The sequence below is a fragment of the Bos javanicus genome, chromosome 1, assembly GCF_032452875.1.
Source record: "Bos javanicus breed banteng chromosome 1, ARS-OSU_banteng_1.0, whole genome shotgun sequence".
NCBI lineage: Eukaryota > Metazoa > Chordata > Mammalia > Artiodactyla > Bovidae > Bos > Bos javanicus.
Genome location: NC_083868.1, coordinates 81,485,785 through 81,511,037, shown reverse-complemented (window position 1 = coordinate 81,511,037; position 25,253 = coordinate 81,485,785). Strand labels below are relative to the sequence as shown.

Sequence of the window (25,253 nt, the reverse complement as noted above, 5' to 3'; positions counted from 1 at the left end):
GAAAGATGTGAATGATCAACTCTTCCAGTCTGAAGCAACTCCAGAATTTACCTCTCTGTTTCCTTGTGAGTTATACTATACAGGAGGGTGGGTGGGAGAACTGCTTCCTCTCACAAGGATGAACAGGCAGGAGTAGGTGATAGGAGCAGGAGGGTGGAGGGAAAGGCAAGGGGCAGATGGGCTGCAGGCAAGGGGCAGGTTACTCCCTGTTTTGGTTCCATCTTCACAGCCTTTTGGCAGAGGGCTCCAGGTAATCCTGTGCTATCTGCTGTTTTCAGCTCCTCTTCATTTGTGATGCAGAGTTTGTGCCCTACAGCTTTCCCAGTGACCTAACTCTACCAATTATTCTTTCATTCATTCAACAAATATTTAACCTGCACCTGCCATGTGCCAGATATAGTTGTAGGCACTGGAGATATATGCAAGTGAATAGAACAAAAACAGCCTAGCTCTGGGGAGCAGGGAGCAGAAATAAACATATGAGCAAATAAACATGCCTGTAACATGTCAGGTCATAAATGTTATCAAGAAAAATAGAGTATGGGGGGAAGGAGAGAGCCACCTTTAATCCACAAATGTGTTCAAGTCTTTCCTACTGAAATAAAACTTTATTGTACCTTATAACCACAGTCCACTCTTTTTTTTTCTTTTTCCCCACAGTCCACTCTTACTTCCTTTATAGCAAGTTTCCTTAAAGGCGACATCTACATTTGCATTTGTCATTTCCTCAGGTCCCAGTTTCTCAACCAGCTGCAGCCCCAAACCCAAAGATCCAGTTCTGAGCTCATTTCCCCCTGAGCCCCACTACTGTTCCTCCACTGCCAACCCCTGCAGTTGGCAGAGCCATTTTTAGTCCTTTCTTACTTTCCCTTCCCCCATCCAATCAATCATAAAGGCCTTCTTACTTTACTTGCTGAATGTCTTTCTCTTCACCCCCATTGTCACTGCCTCTGTTGGCTTGCTAGGGTTGCTGCACCAAAGTACCACAAAGTGGGTTGATCAAACTACAGAACTTTATTATCTCATGGTTCTGGAGGCTGGAAATCCAGATTTTGGTAGGTCTGATTCCTTCTGTAGGCTGTGAGGGAAGGATCTACTCCAGATCTCTCTCTTAGGCATGTGGATGGCCACCTGAACGTTCACATGGCTTCTCCTTGTATTTTCACATTGTCTTCCTTCTGTGTTCAAATTTCCCACTTTCTCTTGATTGATTGATTGGCCATGTTGTACAGCGTGTGGGATCTTAGTTTCCTGACCAGGGATGGAACCCACACTCTTTGCAGTGGAAGCACACTCTTAACCACTGGACCACCAGAGAAATCTCCAAAATTCCCCTTTTTATAAGTAGATCAGTCATATTGGATTAGGCACATTCTAATGATCCCACTTTACCTTGACTGGACCTCTGTATATACTCTCTCTCCAAATAAGATCACATCCTGAGGTGTTGGGAGGTAGGACTTCAACCCAGGAATCTTGGAGGGGCACACTTTTACCCCAAACAGCGCCTCCATTCAAGCTTTTGTCACTTCTCAACTGTATCATTTCTTATTTGTCTCCTTAGGGGAGACCCTGCTTCCAGCAGCATCTTCTTTCAATCCATCCTCCTCTCTGCTGCCAGAGGATCACCTAAACCTGCGGTGGCTGCCAGGATAAATCCACAAACCGGCCCTCTGTCCTCTGCCTTCTGCCATCCTTCCCAGTCTTACTTCCCACCACTCAAGTAGCATTTTTGCAGCCATCTGGAGCCCTTCGTCATGATTACCCTGCCTGTGAGCTTGACTGTGTGTGGCTCCTCCTGCCTGGGATGGTCTCTCTTCCTACTCTCACTAACTGAACGCTTCATGGGGTCTTCAGGCCAGCTCCAGCGACATCTTTCCTCAGAAGCCTTCCTTAACACCCCCATTCTGGGTTTTGTGTTTTCCCTCCAGGACCTACGTTCCCTCTGCATTTCTCTCTGCTTTTCTTTTACTTACTAGTCTGTCTCCCTTACCAGAGCCTCTATTTCAGTGCCTAGTATACCAAAAGTACTCACTACACATTTGCTGAACACATGAATAAGTGAATAAATGAAACCTCCTTTAGAAAATTGCAGTGTCAGAGTGAGTTAGTTAGGTGGTGATAACAAAAGTTTTTACAAGGCAGGGACAAAGTCAGCGGTGGGTGTGGTAATCAGAAAGGTTTAAAATTCTCACACGCGACAGAAACTCCATTTCAGCTGCTGTCGCGGTTCGGAGGAAAGTACTGCTACTGCATTGATTCTTTGTTTGGTAACATGACCAGCAAGAAAATAATTGCAGTGTTTGGAGCAACAGGTAAAAAACTTCTTACTTTAAAAGTGTGTGCTGACTTGGCTTACTTTCTTGTTTTCCTGTTTTTAATTTCAGAGCCTGCAAGCATAAACTGAACAAAGAGCCCTTTGGAGAAAATTGAGAAAAGTCTATCATTTGCTTGCATTTCTGATGTGGTAAAGGGGCAGGGTGATTTGACTTGATTTGTTCAGAAATGATCTCAGAGGCACAAGGACATCTGACATAGTGTCTTATTCTTGATCATGGGCTGATTTGTTGGTGTAAGTCTCATTTCAGCACAAGTTATCCGCTACAGACTTTTCTCCACTCGCTTCCTGACAAACACAAGGAGCAAATGTGAGAAGGCCATGGGCATGCAGAAGATAACTGCGTCCTGACCAGTACTGGAAGGACTCTGAAAGGACGGAGTGGGTGGGGATTAGGAGAACGCATGCCCGGACTTCTCTCATGCACAGCTGCCTGAGCCCTGAAACTGGCATTTCTGCTTCCACTCTGCCTCCCTCACAATCTGTTCTCCAACAGCTAGACCTATCTTTGCCAATCTTTCCAATCAGCTCACTCTCCGTCTGTCAGTTCTCATTCCTGCCTTTTGATGATCTATTTGAAACTTCAGATCATGGCAGGTCTCGGCTGAAAACCCCGTAACAGCGCCCCCTACATCACTCAAGTGAAACGAAAGCCTGACTATTGGCCTGCAAGACCCTTCTCGCACTTCCTCCTTTGCCATTCTCCCTCTGCCACTCTGCCTGTTCCTCACACTCCCAACTTAAGGCCTTTGCACTGGCTGCTCCCTCAGCCTAGAATAATCTTCCTTCCTTCGTCACCCACGATGTTTTCTCTCTCATGTCTTCCAAGCCCTCTCCATAACCGCTCTCCAGACTTTCCTTTTTTAATATGGCAACTTCACTCCACCCTGCCACCGTCTGACTCCCCTTCCTGCTTGATTTCTTCCTTTACCATCTTCTCTCCATACTAGGATAGAAGCTCTATGAGGACAGGGGTTTTGTCTGAAGGGAGGCAAGTGCTAAAGTGGGGAGAAAAGAGAAGTAAATTATCAAGAAACCAACAGCCATGGGCTTCCCAGGTGGCTCAGTGGTAAAGAATCTGCCTGTCAATGCAGGAGACACCAACCAGTTCAACCCCTGGTTTAGGAAGATCCCACATGCTGCAGAGCAACTAAGTCGGTTTGCCGCAGCTGCTGAAGCCTGTACCCTCTAGAGCCCGTCTTCCGCAACAACAGAGGCCGCCAAAATGAGAAGCCCTCATACTGCAACTAGAAAGTAGCTCCCACTAGCCTGGACTGGAGAAAGCCCATACAGCAGGGAAGACCCAGCACAGAAGCTGCCCACATTGCCCCCAAAACAACTCCAAGAGCCAGGTATGACACTGACTTTAAAAGGAAAAAAAAGGCAATCAGATGAGGGGATGATTGTATATCGTATTAGGGCAATAGTGAAGTTGTTGGTTTTTCCTGAAAGAGATGAGAAATCACTGAAGGGTTTTGAGCAGAGTTGTGACATGATAAGACTTGGTGCTAAAGTTTCATATTGGCTTCTGTTTGGTGAAGAAGCTGTAGGGGGCAAGGGCTGAAGCAGGGAGACTTATGAGGCTGTTGCCCTAAACCAGGCATGATTGACAGTGGCTTAGACTAAGGAGTGGTCATATCCCAATATGTTTTACGGAGCATTGACTTGGTTCCCTGATGGGTCAGATATCAGAGGTGAAGAATGACTCCTAAATGTTCTGGCTTGAGCAACTGAAAGAATAAAGTTGTGATTCACTGAAATGGGGAGGACCTGGAGGCAGCAGGTCAAGACAAGTCAGGAGCCCTGTTTCAGTCTCTTTAAACTTGAGTTGCTGCCTAGGCATTCAGAGTAGAAGGATGGTAAGAGCCTTGGGAGTGGCTCCTAAAGGAATCAGGTTAGAGGTGTTAAAGTTGAAGAAAGATGACTTGCAGTTGGCTGAGGAGGTGTGCTGATTGCTTTACCGCCCAGTTTTAATCCTTTGTTCAATAACCTTGGATTTCTGGGTGTGTGTTTGGGAATTTGGGAAAGGGTTACTAGTTTGGCAGATAAAAATACAAGATGCCTAATTAAATGTGATAGGGAAAGTGTTAACCGTTACTTGTGGATGCGTTTGCATGTCAAACTCTTGAGCATCATCTCCAGTGTCTGCCATTAAAATGTTGCTCTCTTCATGGACTCACCTGCAAGGGAGCACAGCCAATATGGCTGAATTTGTCCCCTGGTTAGAGTCTTAATGAGACATCAAAGTGGGTGTGATTAGGAGAGCCAGTCCTGGTTTTGGTTCAACTCCTTTTATTTTTTCATACTTGTCCATATCGCTTGCTTCTCCATTTTATGTGGGTCCAGGCAAAGACTGTCCATCTGAAAGCTGAGAATGCAGAGCACAGAGGTTTCATTATTTGTACTTCCTTCATTCACTGATTCTTTCATTCAGTAAACAGATATTGAAAGCTTGCAGTGTTCCAGGAACTAATCTCAAAACATGATTGGCAAACGGGGATAAAGAGTAAACAATTTGTCTCCAAGGTGAACTTTAAGTTACAGTACAGTCATAAGGAAATAATTACAACAGTCAGTGTTTTGAGTTGCACCGTGTCCCTCCCCAAGTTTGTATGTTGAAACCCTAATCCCTAGTACTTCTGAATGTGACAGTATTTGCACATATACAATGTGTTATTGTATTGTTAAAGAGGTCATTTAAAGAGGTGGTTCAGTTAAAGTGAGGCCATAAGAGTGGGCCACAGTCCAATCTGACCGCTGTTCTCTTGAGAAGAAGGAAGTTTGACACAGAGACACGAGGGGCTCAAGTGCGCACGGGAAAGCCCACGTGAAGACACAGTGAGCAGCCTCTCTTTTCACAATCCGAGGAGAGAGGCTTCAGGCGAAATCAAGCCAGCCGAGGACACCTTGTTCATGGACTTCTGGCCTCCAGGGGTGTGAAAAATATGGGTTGGTTAAACCCCCATTCTGTAGAATCTGGTTATGGCAGTTCTAGCAAACTAATAAGGTCAACAGATTTTTTTAAATTGATTTTTAATTTTTATAGATGCAGCATTTCAGAAATAGTGTTCTCAATGTAATATCTTCTCCAATCTCTGAGGATATTAATTCTTTAAAAATGTTCTTCTGTTCCCTGCCTTTTTTTATCTTTTCTTTTTTATCGGTTTGTTTATTTTCGTTTTACCTTTCATGCTGGAGGCTTTCCTCGAACATCTGATGAACTTTGGCTATCCATTCCTATTCAGTACAAGAGCACAAAACTGGCTAAGGATCCAAAGGTAAAGTCCACTGAACCGCAGGCTGACAGGACTATCAATAATCTATCAGTTGGGGTACCCCCAAAAAGAAGTGCCACACTCTCTCAGAGAAGTTGAGAAAATTTAGTAAAGATGGGAAAGAACAGAAAGACCAAGTAAGCAACACAAAAGGACCAAAGGATAAGAGAGATGACCAAACCCTGGGAAGAGCAGCAGTGTGAAGGGGTCACCTCTGCTCCAACCCTTGGGTCCCCTGTAGATGCTCTCCTCTGGCCAGACCCAGACTGAAGGCAAAAGAGTCCACTGATGGAGTCCATACAGGGCAGCCTCTCAGGGAGCTAGGCAGGAGAGAGAACGGAAGATGGTTTTTGAACCACACACACAAAATTCAGGACAGATATGGGACCAGTTTGATGGAGGATCCCAAATATCAGTGAATGTGCAGAGTATGTGGCACCCCCCCATAGGACATTCAGTAAATATTTGTAAAGTGGGTTAATCAGGTGAGTGATGATCATATCATGAACAGTCTTAAACATCATAAAAAGAAACTTCTGCATTTTCAACTTAAAAAAAAAAATAATAGAATAGGAACTTCTTTTGAAAGTAAAACTCTATGAAGAACCTAAAAAATGAAACCTATGACCGGTTAAGGCTTCTCTTGTGGCTCAGATGGTAAAGAATCTACCTGCAATGTGGGAGACCCAGGTTTGATCCCCAGGTTGGGAAAATCACCTGGAGAAGGGAATGGCACCCATTCCAGTATTCTTGCCTGCAAAATTCCATGGACAGAGGAGCCTGACCAGTTAAAAGTAGAATTGCTCAGTGGACTCTGGGGTGGAGGCTCTGGTCCCCTGCTCCCCTGGCCTCCCTGTTGCCTCTGGGCTCCCCCATTCTTTCTCTCCTCCATGGCTTCTGCTAAGCTACCTCTGAGAACGCTGTGAGAAACCTAATTTGAAAACCGCTCTTGCAAGCCATGGGACTGCCTCCTGAAGTAGTTAGAGCAGCAGTTTTACTCTGAGTAATTGGATTCCTTAATCAGCTTCTTTTAGTGAACATTCTTCCTGATCCTTTCTGTATTTTTTCTTCTCCAATTCTGCAGGAGCTCAGGGCAGCTCTGTGGCCAGGGCCATGTTGGAGGGCAAAAAGTATGTGGTGAGAGCGCTGACCCGAGATGTGACCCAACCAAAGGCGCAGGTGCTCCGGGACCTTGGGGCCGAGGTGGTTAAAGGGGACCTGAATGACAAAGCATCGGTGGAGGCTGCCTTGAAAGGAGCCTATGGGGCCTTCCTGGTAACCAACACCTGGGACCATTTCAGCAAAGAGAAAGAAGTGTGTCAGGTGGGACCCACGTTCAAGCCCTTTCTTTTTTCCTGCCTGGCCATGCTCCCCTCCCTGGAAGGGGGTGGGCCTCACCCCATCACTTCCCTCTGGCATTTATGAAATCCATGTACTTCAGGTGGATTATTAGGTGACTGTAAAATCAGTGTCATGTGACATCTGTCCAGAGGTGACCTTGGAGATCTGAGAGTGGTCGTGTAGTGAAGCCAGCTTTTAGAGCCTCTGATTCTTACCGTTTGTTGTCGATGGCATGTGAGGGTTGGCAGCAAGGACATCCCATGAATTAAGGTTACTCTGAGAGTGAAATGGGAAGAACAAAATGGAAGGACTATGTTTAGACTTCCGGCATAGAATTTGGAAATGAATTAGCAATGGGTACATAAGAAAAGAAGTAAGCAAACAAGCAAATGAGCCACAAGGATGAACTCCAGGGAAAATGAAAATTTGTAGAAAAGGTGAATGTGACCATAAAATATCGCGTGGGTCTGCTTCACCCATGTTAGCACTGATGAATGATGTAGCCCCAAATATGATATTCTGAGGATGAAAAAAAGGCAGTTGTGTATGTATGTGATGGTTATGGTGGTGGTGGGCTGTATGTGTGAGAATACTGTTGTGCTGTTGTTAAGATATGTCCAACTCTTTGCGACCCAATGGACTGTAGCCCACCAGGCTCCTTTATCCAGAGGATTTCCCAGGCAAGGATACTGGAGTGGGTTGCTGTTTCCTTCTCCAGGGGGTCTTCCCTGACCCAAAGATCAAACTCGCTTCTCCTGCTGCATCTCCTGCATTGCTGGTGGATACTTTACCACTGAGCCACCAGGGAAGCCCATGTGAGAGAGACAGAGAGAGGGGGAGAGAGCGCTGATGATGAGGCTCATCTGTTATAGTAGAAATTTAGTAGATGATTCCTTAAACTGAGAAAAATCGAGAATTAGCAGTATAAACATGTTATTTAGAAATAAAAAGCAGCTAAAAGAGATGAAAATGAGCACGTAGAATATCGGGAATGAGCCCATAGAATTTCTGGAAAGTAGTTATCACCATGGGGGTACAGCGAACTTTTCTGTCATTAAAAGATCTACTTATAGTAGTATTATAAGATCCCTTCCCCTATGCCAGTACTCTTTGCAAATTATACATAAGTTTAAATAGAAAATATGAAGATTAGATTTTTAAAATGTAATGGATGGGGTCAGACTTTTTCAGAAATGGTAAAATTCAAAAAAATTAAGAGCAGGATTGAACCATTTTAGGAATGTCTGTTAATTACGTCACTTACAGCTTGTCTTTAAGTGATAAATTTAGGAAGGGCTTATTTTAGGAACTCTGAGTTCTAATTCTGATATTCACTCACTGTGGAATGTAGGGGTACAAGTCATTTCTCTGTCTCACTTTCTCAACCTAAGCCAGATTAGTTATGTCTTCTCTGTCTGGTATGGGGTTTTGTGAGGAAAAGAAGGAAAAAAGAGAAAGGGAAAGGAAGGATGAAGGAGCTTTGAAAAAAATGGAACTAAAACTACAAAAAAGAAAATATATGTACATCCATGCATGCTTGTATGTGTGTGTGTGTTTATAAAAACCAATTATATACATATATATCTCCCTCCATTTTGCCCTCAGTATCCAAATGGTGAACAGATATACTCTATCATCAGAAAACATCACACACTGCTTTCTCAGGTATCCCTGAGCTTCTTATATACATATAATGTGGTAGTGGGTCACAGAGCTACTGAGCCCAGAGGCAGGGGCCGGATTCCTTACTGTTTGCACCAGAAGATGGGTTCAGCATTTTGACACAATGGAGCCTCTGCTCCTGGATCCTGGTGGCCTCTCCTATGATCTGAGGCTGGGAAAATCCCCTCCAAGAAGCACAGTAAGAGAAAGGGGGGTGGGTAGAGGACCCAGAACCAGCCCCCCAGTCTGCATGCAAATTCAACCTTCTCTATAAGGCATCTACCTTTGTCCCTCAGGGCAAGGTGGTGGCTGATGTTGCCAAGAGCCAGGGTCTGAAGCACGTGGTGTACAGCGGCCTGGAGAACGTCAAGCGCCTGACAAACAGCAAGCTGGAGGTGCTGCACTTTGACGGGAAGGGAGAGGTGGAGGAGTATTTCTGGTCCATTGGCATTCCCATGACCAGCGTCTGAGTGGCAGCTTACTTTGAAAACTTTCTTGGCCCATTGAAACCGGTGAAGGCCTCTGATGGAGATTACTACACCCTGGGTACGTGGAGGGTTGGAATGAAACTACCCTGACACCAGCTTTCCTGCTGCTCAGCCTCCTATTCCCCTCCTTCCTCTCTCCGCATGCCATCCGAGTGCCTGCTGTGTGGTTGGCTCTGGGTGAAGTGCTGACAGGGGCCCAGCATTGTCCTAGATTTCCCGGGAAGCTGGATCTTGGGCTGGAAACACCAAGGATTACACTTCCTGTCTCATCCAGCTGACGCTCCTCATATAAGCAGTGAGCCATGTGGCCTCAGGCCTCAGTTTCCTCATGTCTAATAGGAAAGTTGGACAAGATGACTTTCCCTTCTAGCTCATCTCTCTGCCCTTCTGTGGCCACAGGGAACACATTCTTCTCTTGACCTGGATCTCAGGGTCAGAATCCTGAGAGGGTCCATGGCCACCCTGAATGCACCCGAGCTTGTCTGATCTCAAGCTAAGCAGGGTTGGGCTGGTTAGTACTTGGATGGGAGAATCCTGAGAGGGACACTGACTCCCTGGGAACGGGTTTCCAGCCCTGCCTGCAGAGTCTGGTTCCATAAGTCTGGTCTGGGGCCTGCAAGACTATAGTTCTAACCAGGACTCCTGGTAATTCCAATGCTGCCAGTCCACTGGCCAGCACTCCCCTGCCCTTTGGGGACATTTTCTTTGCCCATAGTCCAGGGTGGCTCTGTAGAATGGAGGGAGTGTGAGAGAATCAGTGACTGCAAGTCAGTCTTTCTTCCCTGCCGCATAATTAAGACTTACCAGGGACATAACTCGTGTCAAAGTAGATCTGAGCCTGGAGTGCCTGCCACATGTCACAGATGACTTGGGTAATAGTTCAGCAGGTGACCAGATAAGTATGTAAATGTGATACATCTCTTCACCCCACTTCCCTTCTTCCTATGCCTCTACCAGATTTCAGAAGCCTGCACATGTGACATTTCCCAGGTTCTAAGCTAGGATATTATAATCTATGAATTAGATTGGCCCTAGGTGAAGAGGTGATGCTTTAAACTTCTGCTGGTATCCAGTCCCATTTGAGTTGCCTACATTTGTAAAAGGAAATGGCAACCCACTCCAGTGCTCTTGCCTGGAGAATCCCATGGATGGAGGAGCCTGGTGGGCTACAGTCCATGCGGTTGCAAAGAATAGGACACGACAGCGACTTCACTTTCACTTTCTTTCATGTTTGTAAAACCCGGCCTCAGGTATCCCTGAGCCTCATCCTCTTCCTTCCGTCAAGCGCCGCCCCCTCCATAGGGAATAGCTCCCTGCCACCACCCCGCCCCACACACACACACCATGCTATACTATGCTAAGTCACTTCAGTCGTGTCCGACTCTGTTCGACCCCATAGACAGCAGCCCACCAGGCTCCCCCGTCCCTGGGATTCTCCAGGCAAGAACACTGGAGTGGGTTGCCATTTCCTTCTCCAACGCATGAAAGTGAAAAGTGAAAGTGAAGTTGCTCAGTCATGTCCGACTCCTAGCGACCCCATGGACTGCAGCCTAACAGGCTCCACCGTCCATGGGATTTTCCAGGCAAGAGTACTGGAGTGGGGTGCCATTGCCTTCTCCTACACACACACCATAGTGAATATCTAACATTTACTGAGGACTTACTGGGTGTTTGGTGTCTGTTTCACAGATGGGGAAACTGAGGCACAGATAGATTAACTTTGCCAAGATCAATAGTAAGGTAGAACCAGAACTTGAACTCTGGTAATCTGACTCCAGAACCATACTCTTTTAATGGAAAAAAAAATTTTTTTTTTTGGTCTCACCATCAGGCAAGTGGGATCTTAGTTCCCCAACCAGGGATTGAAATTGTGCCCCCTGAGGTGGAAGTGCAGAGTCTTAACCACTGGACCACCAGAGAATTCCAGAATCATATTCTTTTTTTTTTGCAGTCAATAAGAAATTTACTTGTTTTAAAAAAATCCAAATGCCGGCATTGTCCAGAAAAATTTAACAGGTTTATATATAATTGTTATAAAGTTGAACTGCTGAGACTTGTTCACTGAAACATTCTGACATTCGTTAATGCTTTATGTCCTGCATTTATATTAAAAATTTGCACACAAATGAAAATGGAAAAACTGCCAATACCTCATTTCTGTCCCCTATTTTTCCATTTGCAATCATATACTTAGGTACCTTTTGACCCCATGGAAAAAAAATATCTAACGTTCAGAACTACCAGTAGCAGGAAGAAGATAATTTTTTTTTAAAGACTGAAATGTTTACCATCTTAGTGGATTCTTAAGCACGTTCTCCACATATGCGGCATGCTAGCTGGATGTCTTATGGCATAATTGTTACACGTTTGGCATAGCACACAGGTTGGTGTCTTCAAAAAGGCCAACAAGATAGGCCTCATTTGCCTTCTGCAAAGCACCAATAACTGCACTCTGGAAGCGCAGATCTGTTTTGAAGTCCTGAGCAATTTCCCACACCAGATGCTGGAAGGGGAATTTGCGAATCAGAAGTTCAGTGGACTTCCGATAACGTCTAATTTCACGGAGTGCCACAGTACCAGGCCTGTAAAGATGAGGTTTCTTCACTCCTCCAGTAGAGGGCGCATTCTTGCGAGCAGCTTTTGTAGTGAGTTGCTTCCTCTTGTGCTTTACCGCTGGTTGATCTGCCTACATACGAGCCAAGGTATAGAGACCTCCTTACTTAACCCTTTCTCCTTTGGCTGGAGCTAAGCGAGCTAGAGGCGACGCTGGCCGGCTGCGAACAGAATTCCAGAACCACTGTCCCTTAGCATCTTTTAAACTCAGCCCAAGAACTTCAATCTTCAAATAAAAGCAAACCTCAGAGTCAGAATAGACTTGATTCTGAATGCCTCAAAAACAGAGACTGCCTTTTTACAATTATAAGATGTAATTTATTTATAATATAATTTATTTATATTTATAAATTTATATATGTTATAATTTATGCAGAGGAATGAGCAGACATTTTGCCTACCCAGATATCAGGTAGGAGATTAATTTTGCTGAAAAAAGACAAACTGTGACATTTAGTTCCTGGCTGCTAAACCTTAAGTCACTTTTACACTGGACTGGACTTCAGAGACCTTGACTCTTGTCCTGGCCTGTTGTTTTCTAACTGTAAGGCACTGGGTAAGTCAATAGACTTAGATTCTTCAGTTTAAAAACCAGCAGTGCTGGGGCTAGATCACGTCCACATTGGGTTCCAGCCTCAGGAGTGTGGGCTTCTGGGAATCTGTGAGAGGCAGTGCCCACCCGTAGGAAGGGCACAGAATTCGGAGTGATGGATGAGGGCTTGAGTTCTGCTGCTTGCTGGCTGAGTAACCTCAGGCAACTCCCTGATATTGCTATGTTTCAAGGTTGTTTTGAGGATTAAACCAGCCAATATGTTTGCTAACTGATTCATTCAATAAATATTTGAAGGCCTCCAACGTGCCAGTCACTTACTTCACTTTACTGGGGATTCAGTAATAAACCACTCAAAGCAGACAAAGCTCTGCCCTCATTAACGGAGAAGGCAATGGCAGCCCACTCCAATACTCTTGCCTGGCAAATCCCATGGACCGAGGAGTCTGGTAGGCTGCAGTCCATTGGGTTGTGAAGAGTCAGACACGACCGAGCGACTTCACTTTCACTTTTCACTTTCATATATTGGAGAAGGAAATGGCAACCCACTCCAGTGTTCTTGTCTGGAGAATCCCAGGGACAGCGGAGCCTGGTGGGCTGCCGTCTATGGGGTCGCACAGAGTCGGACACGACTGAAGCGACTTATCAGCCCTCATTAAGCTCATATTCTGGTCGAGGAGGTAGACAGCAGAGAAGCATAATAGAGAAGTAAAATGTATTATATGTTAGAAAGCGATAAGTGCTCTAAAAAAATAAGGCTGAGTAAAGTGTATGTGGAGTGTTAGCAGTAAGCGTGGTGTGTGAAATTTAAATTAGGGGATTGGTGGGCTTCTTTGAGAAGGTGACATCTGAGCAACTTCTGATAGAGGTAACTAACTGACTTTGTGAATATTCAGGGGAAGACATTTTCAGGCAGACAGAACAGCCAGTGTGGTTGGATCGGAGCAGGTTGGGGGCTTGGGGAGAGGGGAGTAGGAGGTGAGGCCAGAGGTAGTAGAGGGTCTGGTCCTGTAAGCCATGGGTTTTCTCCTGAGAGACACAGAGAACCATTGGAGGGGTCTGGGCAGATATGACATGAGCTAACTTTAGTTTTTACAGAATCACTCTGACTTTTGTGTTGAAAAGAGACTGTGGAAGGGCAAGAGTGGAATTGGAAATAAGGGGCCCAACTTTGCAATAATCCAAGTCAGAGACGGTGGTGGCTTTGTTGTTCAGTCGCTGAGTTGTGTCTGACTCTTTGCAACCCCATAGACTACAGCACACCAAGCTTCCCTGTCCTTTGCTATCTCCCAGAGTTTGCTCAGATTCATGTGCATTGAATTGTTGATGCCATCTAACCATTTCATCCTCTGCCGCCCTCTTCTCCTGCCCTCAATCCTCCCCGACATCAGCGTCTTTTACGAGTTAGCTCTTCTCAGATGGTGGCTTAGACTAGGGTAATGCCAGTGAGGATGGTGAGAAGTCTTCAAATTCTAGACACTATGAATACGACTACAAAAAAAAAAAAAAAAAAGGATCTGGGGTGGGAGACAAATGTCAAGGTTGAATCTAAGATTTTTAACTTCAGAAACTGGAATCATAGAGTTGCCATTAACTGAGAAGGAAGTCTGTAGCAGAAGCAGGTTGTCCAGGAATTCATTTTGGGGCACAGTGAGTTTCTAATGTCTTTTAAACATTAAAATGTAAAATGTCATTAAACATTTAAGTAAGGATATTGAGTAGGACATGGGACAAATGCATCTGGAGCTGAACAGAGATATTGGGGTTTTTACACACAGAAGATGCTTCAGTTCAGTTCAGTTGCTCAGTCGTGTCTGACTCTTTGTGACCCCATGAATTGCAGTACGCCAGGCCTTCCTGTCCATCACCATCTCCCGGAGTTCACTCAAAATAACATCCATCGAGTTATCTCATCCTCTGTCACCACCTTTTCCTCCTGCCCCCAATCCCTCCCAGCATCAGAGTCTTTTCCAATGAGTCAACTCTTTGCATGAGGTGGCCAAAGTACTGGAGTTTCAGCTTTAGCATCATTCCTTCCAAAGAACACCCAGGGCTGATCTCCTTTAGAATGGACTGGTTGGATCTCCTTGCAGTCCAAGGGACTCTCAAGAGTCTTCTCCAACACCACAGGTCAAAAGCATCAAATCTTTGGCACTCAGCTTTCTTCACAGTCCAACTTTCGCATCCATACATGACCACAGGAAAAACCATAGCCTTGACTAGATGGACCTTTGTTGGCAAAGTAATGTCTCTGCTTTTCAATACGCTATCTAGGTTGGTCATAACTTTCCTTCCAAGGAGTAAGTGTCTTCTAATTTCATGGCTGCAATCACCATCTGCAGTGATTTTGGAGCCCCCCAAAATAAAGTCTGACACTGTTTCCCCATCTATTTCCCATGAAGTGATGGGACCAGATGCCATGATCTTCGTTTTCTGAATGTTGAGCTTTAAGCCAACTTTTTCACTCTGCTCTTTCACTCTCATCAAGAGGCTTTTTAGTTCCTCTTCACTTTCTGCCATAAGGGTGGTGTCATCTGAATATCTGAAGTTATTGATATTTCTCCCAGCAATCTTGATTCCAGCTTGTGCTTCTTCCAGCCCAGCATTTCTCATGATGTACTCTGCATATAAATTAAATAAGCAGGGTGACAATGTACAGCCTTGACGTACTCCTTTTCCTATTTGGAACCAGTCTGTTGTTTCATGTCCAGTTCTAACTGTTGCTTCCTGACCTGCATATAGGTTTCTCAAGAGGCAGGTCAGGTGGTCTGGTATTCCCATCTCTTTCAGAATTTTCCACAGTTTATTGTGATCCACATAGTCAAAGGCTTTGGCATAGTCAGTAAAGCAGAAGTAGATCTTTTTCTGGAACTCTCTTGCTTTTTCCATGATCCAGCAGATGTTGGCAATTTGATCTCTGTTCCTCTGCCTTTTCTAAAACCAGTTTGAACATCTGGAAGTTTACGCTTCACGTGTTGCTGAAGCCTGGCTTGGAGAATTTTGAGCATTACTTTACTAGCGTGTGAGATGAGTGCAATTGTGTGGTAGTTTGAGCATTCTTTGGCATTGCCTTTCTTTGGGATTGGAATGAAAACTGACCTTTTCCAGTCCTGTGGCCACTGTTGAGTTTTCCAAATTTGCTGACATATTGAGTGCAGCACTTTCACAGCATCTACTTTCAGGATTTGAAATAGCTCAACTGGAATTCCATCACCTCCGCTAGCTTTGTTCGTAGTGATGCTTTCTAAGGCCCACTTGACTTCACATTCCAGGATATCTGGCTCTAGGTGAGTGATCACACCATCGTGATTATCTTGGTCGTGAAGATCTTTTTTGTACAGTTCTTCTGTGTATTCTTGCCACCTCTTCTTAATATCTTCTGCTTCTGTTAGGTCCATACCATTTCTGTCCTTTATCAAGCCCATCTTTGCGTGAAATGTTCCCTTGGTATCTCTAATGTTCTTGAAGAGATCTCTAGTCTTTCCCATTCTGTTGTTTTCCTCTATTTCTTTGCATTGATGGCTGAGGAAGGCTTTCTTATCTCTTCTTGCTATTCTTTGGAACTCTGCATTCAGATGCTTATATCTTTCCTTTTCTCCTTTGCTTTTCGCTTCTCTTCTTTTCACAGCTATTTGTAAGGCCTCTCCAGACAGCCATTTTGCTTTTTTGCATTTCTTTTCCATGGGATGGTCTTGATCCCTGTCTCCTGTATAATGTCATGAACCTCCGTCCATAGTTCATCAGGCACTCTATCTCTCAGATCTAGTCCCTTAAATCTATTTCTCACTTCCACTGTATAATCATAAGGGATTTGATTTAGGTCATACCTGAATGGTTTAGTAGTTTTCCCTACTTTCTTCAATTTAAGTCTGAATTTGGCAATAAGGGATTCATGATCTGAGCCACAGTCAGCTCCTGATCTTGTTTTTGCTGACTGTATAGAGCTTCTCCATCTTTGGCTGCAAAGAATATAATCAATCTGATTTAGGTGTTGACCATCTGATGGTGATGGCCATGTATAGAGTCTTCTCTTGTGTTGTTGGATGAGGGTGTTTGCTATGACCAGTGCGTTCTGTTGGCAAAATTCTATCAGCCTTTGCCTTGCTTCATTCTGTATTCCAAGGCCAAATTTGCCTGTTACTCCAGGTGTTTCTTGACTTCCTACTTTTGCATTCCAGTCCTCTATAATGAAAAGCACATCTTTTTCGGGTGTTAGTTCTAAAAGGTCTTGGAGGTCTTCAAAGAACCGTTCAACTTCAGCTTCTTCAGCGTTACTGGTTGGGGCATAGACTTGGATTACTGTGATATTGAATGGTTTGCCTTGGAAACGAACAGAGATCATTCTGTCGTTTTTGAGATTGCATCCAAGTACTGCGTTTTGGACTCTTTTGTTGACCATGATGGCTACTCCATTTCTTCTAAGGGATTCCTGCCCGCAGTAGTAGATGTACTGGTCATCTGAGTTAAATTCACCCATTCCTTCTTTACTAAGAAGATGCCTGCTGCTGCTGCTGCTAAGTCACTTCAGTCATGTCTGACTCTGTGTGACCCCATAGACCGCAGCCACCAGGCTCCCCCATCCCTGGGATTCTCCAGGCATGAACACTGGAGTGGGTTGCCATTTTCTTCTCCAATGCATGAAAGTGAAAAATGAAAGTGAAGTTGCTCAGTCGTGTCCGACTCTTAGCGACCCCATGGACTGCAGCCTACCAGGCGCCTCCATCCATGGGATTTTCCAGGCAAAGTACTGGAGTGGGGGTGCCATTGCCTTCTCCAAGAAGATACCTAGTAAATGGTAGTTCTTTTTTTTTTTTTAATCAATACCCAGGTATTATGATATTTTCTCAAACAAACCTTATAATTGCATAGATGGTAGCGACTCAGTGTTACATGGTGTTCCCATACCTTTTGTTTAACTGGTTGATTAAATCAGATTGATGGGACCTACCAAGGATGTGACATAATTAGCTATTTTTATCTTTTTATTTTTTAAACTAGCACTGCCAATGGGGGATGTACCAATGGATGGTATCTCGGTTGCTGATATTGGAGCTGTCGTCTGCAGCATCTTTAATTCTCCAGAGGAGTTTGTGGGCAAGGCCGTGGGTCTCAGTGCAGAAGCGTTGACCATACAGCAGTATGCTGATGTTCTGTCCAAGGGTTTGGGGAAAGAAGTCTGAGATGCAAAGGTGAGTTTTTAAGAAACATAAACATGATCACAGGAGGTCACATCCCAGTAACTTATAAATTCTGGGAGACTTTTCACAGATTTGAGCAGGGTTGATCTGAGGCTATCGGAAGAAATTGGAGAGGATTCCTGTTCCATGAATCTGTCTTCATCTGTTGGTGCATCTGAATCCTACCCTTAAGACATTATTGCTTTGGCTTCAGATTAATCAGCTTATTAAAATACAATTCCTTTTGGGTGGAAAGAACTTAGACTCTGAAGACCAAGGTACAACGTTCTCATATACACCATCCTATCCCTCCCCTCCGAGGGACTCATTGCTGATCAGGCCAGTGTGCCAGAGTTAGCCATCATCAGGCAAGGCACTTAGCCTCTCTGAGTTGTGGCCTCCTCATTCACAAAGTGGATGAGAGTATCTACCTGCGGCGTTTTGTGAAAATTAGGGTATGTTCAGGGAGCTTAGGCTAGTGTTTGGCATATAACAAGCATATCTCAAGGACCTGTTATATACCTGGTGCTACCTTTGAGGACGTCACAGCAGAGTTGGGGTGAAAATCTCACACATGTGACGTCACAGTGATCAGACAAGAGCAGAACGCTGTGGTGCTTGATTGTGTTGCCCACACTCTCTGCTCTACGGGCGGTCAGAGAGGGTAGGAGAAGGCTTCACGGAAGGAGTAGCTTCGAGGTGGTCCTTGAGTCTGGGCAAGACTGCGTATGGGTGAAGGGAGCGATAGAGCTGGCCTGACAAGTTCTAGAATCAACAGGAATGAACCGGAGGCAGTCCGGGGAAGTGAGCAAGTCCTGGTTCTGCCCTTATCCCTCTGGGGACTCTTGGGAAGTTACTTAACTTCATGGTTGTGTGTGCGTGTTCAGTCATGTCTGACTCTTTGCGACCCCCTGGCCTGTAGCTCACCAGGTTCCTCTGTCCATGGAATTCCCCAGGCAAGAATATTGGAGTGGGTTGCCTTTCCCTTCTCCAGGGGATTTTCCTGTCTCAGGGATGGAACCCATGTCTCCTGAGTCTCCTGCATTGGCAGGCAGATTCTTTACCACTGAGCCACCTGGGAAGCAGACTTAACCTCTCCAGACTCCCTTAGTTCATATGTTAAAGAAGATTATTACACCTGCCATAGGCTTGTTTCGAGGATGTGGTGAGACCCATGTGGGAAAGGCTAGCATTGGGTCTGGCATTTAGTAAGCCCTCGATAACGAACTGGGTTGGAATGGCCTGGGCTTGAGTGTGGCCACGATAGACCTTTTATGGAGAAGTGAGGGCAATGGTTCATCCTGAGTGCTTCCAGCCATTTCTCCAAGCAGCTGTTGTCCGAGGATGGAGAGAGAACAGTGTTTCTGAGAAGGAAGTGTGCATCTGTGTGTGCCTGGCCTGCACACTGTCGCATCTGAAAGGAGGACCCTACCTTCCCTCAGGCTGGCAGGCATCAACTAACACGGCCCTTTGCCTCTCCTGGCTGCTGTTCTCCCATCTGTGAAAGGAGAGTGTAGTCTGGATGGTTTCTCAGGTTCTGCCCAGCACTGACATTTCTCCAGAGCAGAGAGAGTCCCTTCCTTTTTACAGAGTTCGAGTCTGCTTTTGCAAATTAGGATTGATTGGAACACACCCACACTTTCGTTTGTGTATTGCCTCTGGCTGGTTTCAGGATACATTGGTAGATCTGAGCAGTTGTGACAGAGACCATATGGCCTAAAAGCCTTAAATATTTATACCTAGCCCTTCAAGAGTAAGTTTGGTGAATCTGCTCTAGAATGTTTCCTAGAGTTAGGGGCAGAGGGTTGGTTTTCATTTTCATCGCATCTCTTGGGTCAGTGAATCTTGAGAGGCTGTCTAGACTCCCATTTCACCTGTTCAGGTACTGGCCCTGTGAGGAGGCCGACAGATATTTTGGGGAGAAAACTATTGTAGGTATCAATCCAGCTATAAAACCACATTTGGGGATCTTACTGAAAACCACTCAAATTTCATGGAGAAAATGTTACTCCCAAGCCCAAGAAGTCATCACTCATTCAAAAGATGTACTTATGAGAACATCTGCAAAGTCATCTATCCCTGGGTGCAAATTTACTATTTAGTGACTGACCCCTCTCCTAGTACTTTGCATTTGGGTCTTGTATTCATTTTGTCTGTGGGGTCTGAACTCTATAAAGAAGAAGGGGCTGCTGCTGCTAAGTCGCTTCAGTCGTGTCCGACTCTGTGTGACCCCATAGATGGCAGCCCACCAGGCTCCCCCGTCCCTGGGATTCTCCAGGCAATAACACTGGAGTGGGTTGCCATTTCCTTCTCCAGTTCTTAGAAACTACTTTGACTTAAAGCCACTGGTGCTGGTCTGGAGTAGAAAAAGGCTTACAGGCTGCGGTACTGTGGGGAAGGATGCATGTGGCCACAAGGTGGCGCTCCAGCCCTGGCAGTCTGACTTTCCCTGTCTGTTCAGAAGGTCGCTGTTTGCTTAATTACTTCAGTGACTACCCCCTCACCCCCGACCCCACTCCTGAACTCCCCAGAATAAACTCCCATCAGAAACTCTGATCTGGCTGAAACTGCCTGTCTAACTCCAAAAGGGACAGTGTTCTCTCAGAAAAGTGAGACACAACAGAGCAAATCTCTTTTCTTCAAAAACCTGCAGAAAAGAATCCCTTATTTTCCTGAGGAATATTAGTTACCAAAGTTACAGGATGAGAGAGTAACTCAAGGAGACAGACATTTTAGAAGTCATCTTCCATGCTTCTTTGATGGTGTTCTATTTTCAAATTCACTAAAATTTAAAAATGTTTTCTGATTTCAAAAATGATAAATGCTTATGGCAGAAAATACAGAAATTTATTTTAAAAAAGAATATAAAAGTCACATTGTTTAATCTATCAGAGATAGTAACTGTTAAGATTTGTACATTTTCTTCTAGTCTTTTCCCAATATATATGTAATAAAATTAAAACAACATGCCAAGTACCGTTTTGTATCTGGCTTTTTCACTTGACATTAAATTATGAGCATATATTTCTATTCAACTTTTTAAAAAATATTGACTGCATAATATTTCTAGTGTAGATGTACCATAGTTACCATAGTTTATTTTACCATTCCTCTATTTTTTGGATATGCAGATTGTTCTTGATTTTTCATTATTATAAATGGCATGACAGTCATTGTTTTATATGAGTTTGCACCTGTCACATTATTCTAAGGCCAGATGGAGGTTAGAGTTTTCGGAGCAAGGTTAGAGTTTATTGCTGGAGGCTAAAGACTGATTATATTGGATCCAATAGTTAGAAATGTTCTTAATGGGAATCCCATGGTGATCCAGTGGTTAGGGCTCTGAGCTTCTCCTGAAGGGGGCAAGATTTTGATCCCTGGTCAGGGAACTAAGATTCTACATACCATGTATCATGGTCAAAAAAAAACAGAAGAAGAAGAAAGAAAGAAGGAAAGAAATGGTCTTAGTTGATGCAGATGGCGTCACTATAGATCCACTTAGTGTCAGAAGGGTTTTGCAGAGGGTGACAGAGGGTGACTCAGTGGGTGTGTGATGGGCAGTGTTTGTTGGGCCTGGCCCTGGCAGAGGCTGCATGGTTGAAGTTCAGATGCTTGTTTCCAATCAGGAGGGAAGGATGGAGAGTCTAGTGCCTTGATGCTTCATGGAGGGCTTGATGGGTTGAAGATCTCCAAGGAATGCTGAGGAATCCCAGGAGGAAATGTATATGAAAACTAGTCAGATAAAGGGGCTATACACCCATGGTACCTTATCCCAAGTGCTTGTGGCCAGAAACAATTCAGCTTTCAGAATCTTTCAGCTTTTAGATGGGTTATGTCTGTATCACCATCAGGGGCTGGGGCAGGACCCTATAACCAAACATAGGAATATCTCTGCAGAGAAAGACAGGGCAATTTCCACTAAACAGGATGAAGACTATAAATAACTTCTCATAAGTTTAGATAAGGTTTTGCCTCCAAATTGGTTCAGGAAAGTCAGTATGTTGCCAAATTGCCCATGAAAAAAATTTCAGTGTTTCTTGGGTCTTGGGATTAGGCAAAAGAATTTGGATTTGTATCATCATGAAAGTGAACAAGTTCTTCTCCAACTGCTTTAAATGAGAGCTATAACATTTCCTGTTGTTTCTTTTCTTTCCTTCTTTTTTAACTTGTTCTTAAAAGATCACCCCAGAGGCTTACAAGAAGCTGGAATTTCCTGGAGCAAAGGAAATGGCCAACATGTGTCGGTTCTGTCAAATGAAGCCAGACCGTGACATCCAGCTCACCCACCGACTGAATCCCAAAGTCAAAAGCTTCAGCCAGTTCATCTCAGAGAACCAGGCAGCCTTGAAGAGCTCCTAAGAGCTCTTCTCAGGCCTCTGAGAACGCAGTGTTCTTCCTCCCAGATCCTGATCTTCTCTAGAGCACTAAATCTATGTTTATAGAACAGATAGCTTAGAATACAGTTGTTGTACCCTGAAGGCTTCCCTGGGTTGGGTGTGGGGCGGGGGCCGGGGCGGGCGGTAGGACGCTGCAGAGCTGATTGACGCAGTAATTGACCCACAAGTAACGTTCCAGCTGCTAATAAAGGTAGCACACTTGTCAGGCTAAGTGAGAAGCTCCCAGCCTGCCACCCTTTGTAGTTCTCTCTTCCCAACCAACAGCCACGTTGCCTTGAAGTCTCCGGCCTGAGCAACTTGGAGCTCCTTCCCTCTCACAAATCAGTGGGGATGGGGGGACCCTCAGCTTTCTCCTTCATAAGTGACCTTGAGGCCTGTTTCTGGAACTCTCCTAGACAACTCCAGTTTTTTCAAGCGCGTTGTCACTTCTCTGTGAGGTTTTAAGTGATTTTAATTTTCTTAAAAATCTTTGTAGAGGGTTTTCTGGGGAACTCGGTGTTCAGTGAACAAGTGTTGGAAATGGAAATTCAGTTTTGCTTCAAGGTTGGAAGCTCATCTCTGATTCAGTCATTAAATCAGCTGTTGAATCATCACTCAGTTACTCGTCTTTTCACTCACCCACCCCTCATTTATCCATCCCACAGCTTTCTTTTCAGCACCAGCACCAATGGTACATTTGTAGGCCTTGCTCCCCTCCTGTTTTCTTATTGGAGTGGTCCATTCTCCAAAGGCTGCCATGGCCCCTTTTCAGTTTGTGGTTGGGTTTGTGTCATGCCAGGGCAAGAGGGGGGCTATGTCACTACTTAGTGACAAGTGAAGCCCAGAGCCTGTGCAGTGGGTAAAGTCCAGGAGCTTGAGACCATGTCTGGCAAAAGGTAGTAAAGTGGAAAAAGAAGGTGATGGAAGTGCCCCCAGGGTGTCCTTTTCTATTGCTAGCTTAGCATTTTTCTTTTTTTTTAGCTTAGCATTTTTCTATCTCATATTGTAATTGTCTTGCTTACTAGCCTTCCTCTTGGCTGTGAGAGACGTGGACTCCTTTTTACCCCAGCACCTGGCACATGGTAGGTGATCAATAAATGTTGATTGACTAAATGTGTGCATAACGTTAACTGATCATACCATTACAAGGAAAGGGAAATAAATAGGTGCATGGGTTGGAGAGTGGTGAGAACCAGCAATTGAAACTTAAAGTGCAAGAGGCTGTCCACGTCCGGGAGAGGGCTTGACCCCTACTACTCTGGGGCAGGTAGCGGATGGGGCCGAGCAAGGACAGGGTGATGGTGCCTGTGTGAAAGGGCACAGTGGCCTGGGACCTGGCTCAGAAGAGGATGCTCAGCAATGCCAGACGCCAGCCTTTCTGTCTCTTAAGGCATCCAGTGGTGTTTGTTGAAAATGATGGAGGTTATTGCAGACAAATTTTGATTCTTAAGGGGAAATCAGTCAACTTGAGGACCATGCTCCTTTCTGAAGGGCACTCTCCTTATTCCCCAAGTGAACAACTCGATTTGGCCTAAGCTATCAACCCTGAGAAACGGGTATGGATAAATTTCTAAAACAGGAAAAGAAAAACAAAGCCCTAAACTAAAAATAGGTGGCTTATTACTCATCTAGTGGGCCAGGCAGGAAGAATGGCCACTGCTTCCTAAATAAACCTCAGCATCCCCTAGGTGGAAGTGTCTGTAGGCCAGCGGGTCCCCTGGGCTCCGTGTGTTCACTGGGGTGGCAGGCTGGTTCTTTTAGCCTTTGGTACAAGGCTAGGGTAACTCTGGGCCAGCCACACGCTTGTTCCTGGAAAGCCCAAGAAACCCATTCTGGGTTTAAAATATTTATTTATTTATTTGGCTGTACCAAGTATTAGCTGCAGCACATAGGACCTTGGATCTTTTTTGCAGCCTGTGGGATCTTTAGTTGCAACATGCAAGCTCTGAGTTGCAGCACGTGGGATTTAGTGCCATGACCAATGACAGAACCGGGTCCCCTGCGTTGGGAGTGTGGAGTTTTAGCCACTGGACCACCACAGAAGTCCCCCTTTGTGGATTTAGAAGCAAACTTTACAGTGGCTGATCTGAAATGAGTCTGCCTTTTAGAGATCTTGTTTGCATCTCCATCTCACACAATTAATAAAGGGAAAGAGCTGTTGACGTTGGCCTAAAACATTTTGACACTTGTGGACAGTAGATGAGGGGCTCTACTACCACCCCTGCCCCTTTCCTGCTATGATCTCCAAGCCTACGGAGAGAAAAGCTTCCCTTCCAAGTTTCTCAGAGAAGAGACTTGGGGACCCACAAGAGGCACAGCAGGTGGAAATGAGCTATGCACCTTAGGAAATGCAACCACCCTCTGTGGTCCAGGGAATGGGGTGGGTAGGGGTGAGGGTGGAGGTGCAGGAACAGAAGGGGTGCAGGGGGCGGTATCTCTCTGTGATTCTATAAATGTTCCTAGAAACGTTGGCTATAAAGTCACACAATGCTGGGTTTGACTTCTGTCTGTGCCACTGACTAGTTGTGTGGATTTGGCTTCAGTTTCCCCATCCTCACAGGCGCTGCTGGGCTCCGGCTACAAGATTAAAAGTGGAAAAAGCACTTTGGATAGTCTTTGGCAGATAGTCAGTGCTCACTAATTATTATTGAGAAAAATTCCTGCCCTCATCCCCTTTGGGCTTCCCTGGTGGCTCAGATGGTAAGGAATCTGCCTGCAATGAGGGAGATCCAGGTTTGATCCCTGGGTCTGGAAGATGCCCTGGGGAAGGGAATGGCAACCTACTCCAGCATTCTTTTTTTTTTTTTTTAATTTTTCTTTTTTTTTTTTTACAGTACTAATTTTTTTTAAAATTTTATTTTATTTTTAAACTTTACAATATTGTATTGGTTTTGCCAAATATTGAAATGAATCCGCCACAGGTATACATGTGTTCCCCATCCTGAACCCTCCCCCTCCTCCCTCCCCATACCATCCCTCTGGGTCATCCCAGTGCACCAGCCCCAAGCATCCAGTATTGTGCATCGAACCTGGACTGGCAACTCATTTCATATATGATATTATACGTATTTCAATGCCATTCTCCCAAATCATCCCACCCTCTCCCTCTCCCACAGAGTCCAAAGACTGTTCTATACATCAGTGTCTCTTTTGCTGTCTCGTATACAGGGTTATTGTTACCATCTTTCTAAATTCCATATATATGCGTTAGTATACTGTATTGGTGTTTTTCTTTCTGGCTTACTTCACTCTGTATAATAGGCTCCAGTTTCATCCACCTCATTAGAACTGACTCAAATGTATTCTTTTTAATGGCTGAGTAATACTCCATTGTGTATCTGTACCACAGCTTTCTTATCCATTCATCTGCTGATGGACATCTAGGTTGCTTCCATGTCCTGGCTATTATAAACAGTGCTGCGATGAACATTGG

At 44.8% G+C, this 25,253-nt stretch overlaps 1 protein-coding gene across 1 annotated transcript; it reads left to right on the top strand.

The window, feature by feature from the left end:
- The first annotated feature begins 1,051 nt into the window (after positions 1–1,051).
- Positions 1,052–22,434, top strand: LOC133245864 (nmrA-like family domain-containing protein 1). The gene is given in 5 exon segments (XM_061413525.1): positions 1,052–2,315; positions 6,698–6,936; positions 8,913–9,162; positions 17,266–17,456; positions 21,624–22,434. Coding segments are annotated over 5 exon segments (900 nt in total). The 5' UTR covers positions 1,052–2,275; the 3' UTR covers positions 21,804–22,434.
- Positions 22,435–25,253: the final 2,819 nt, after the last annotated feature.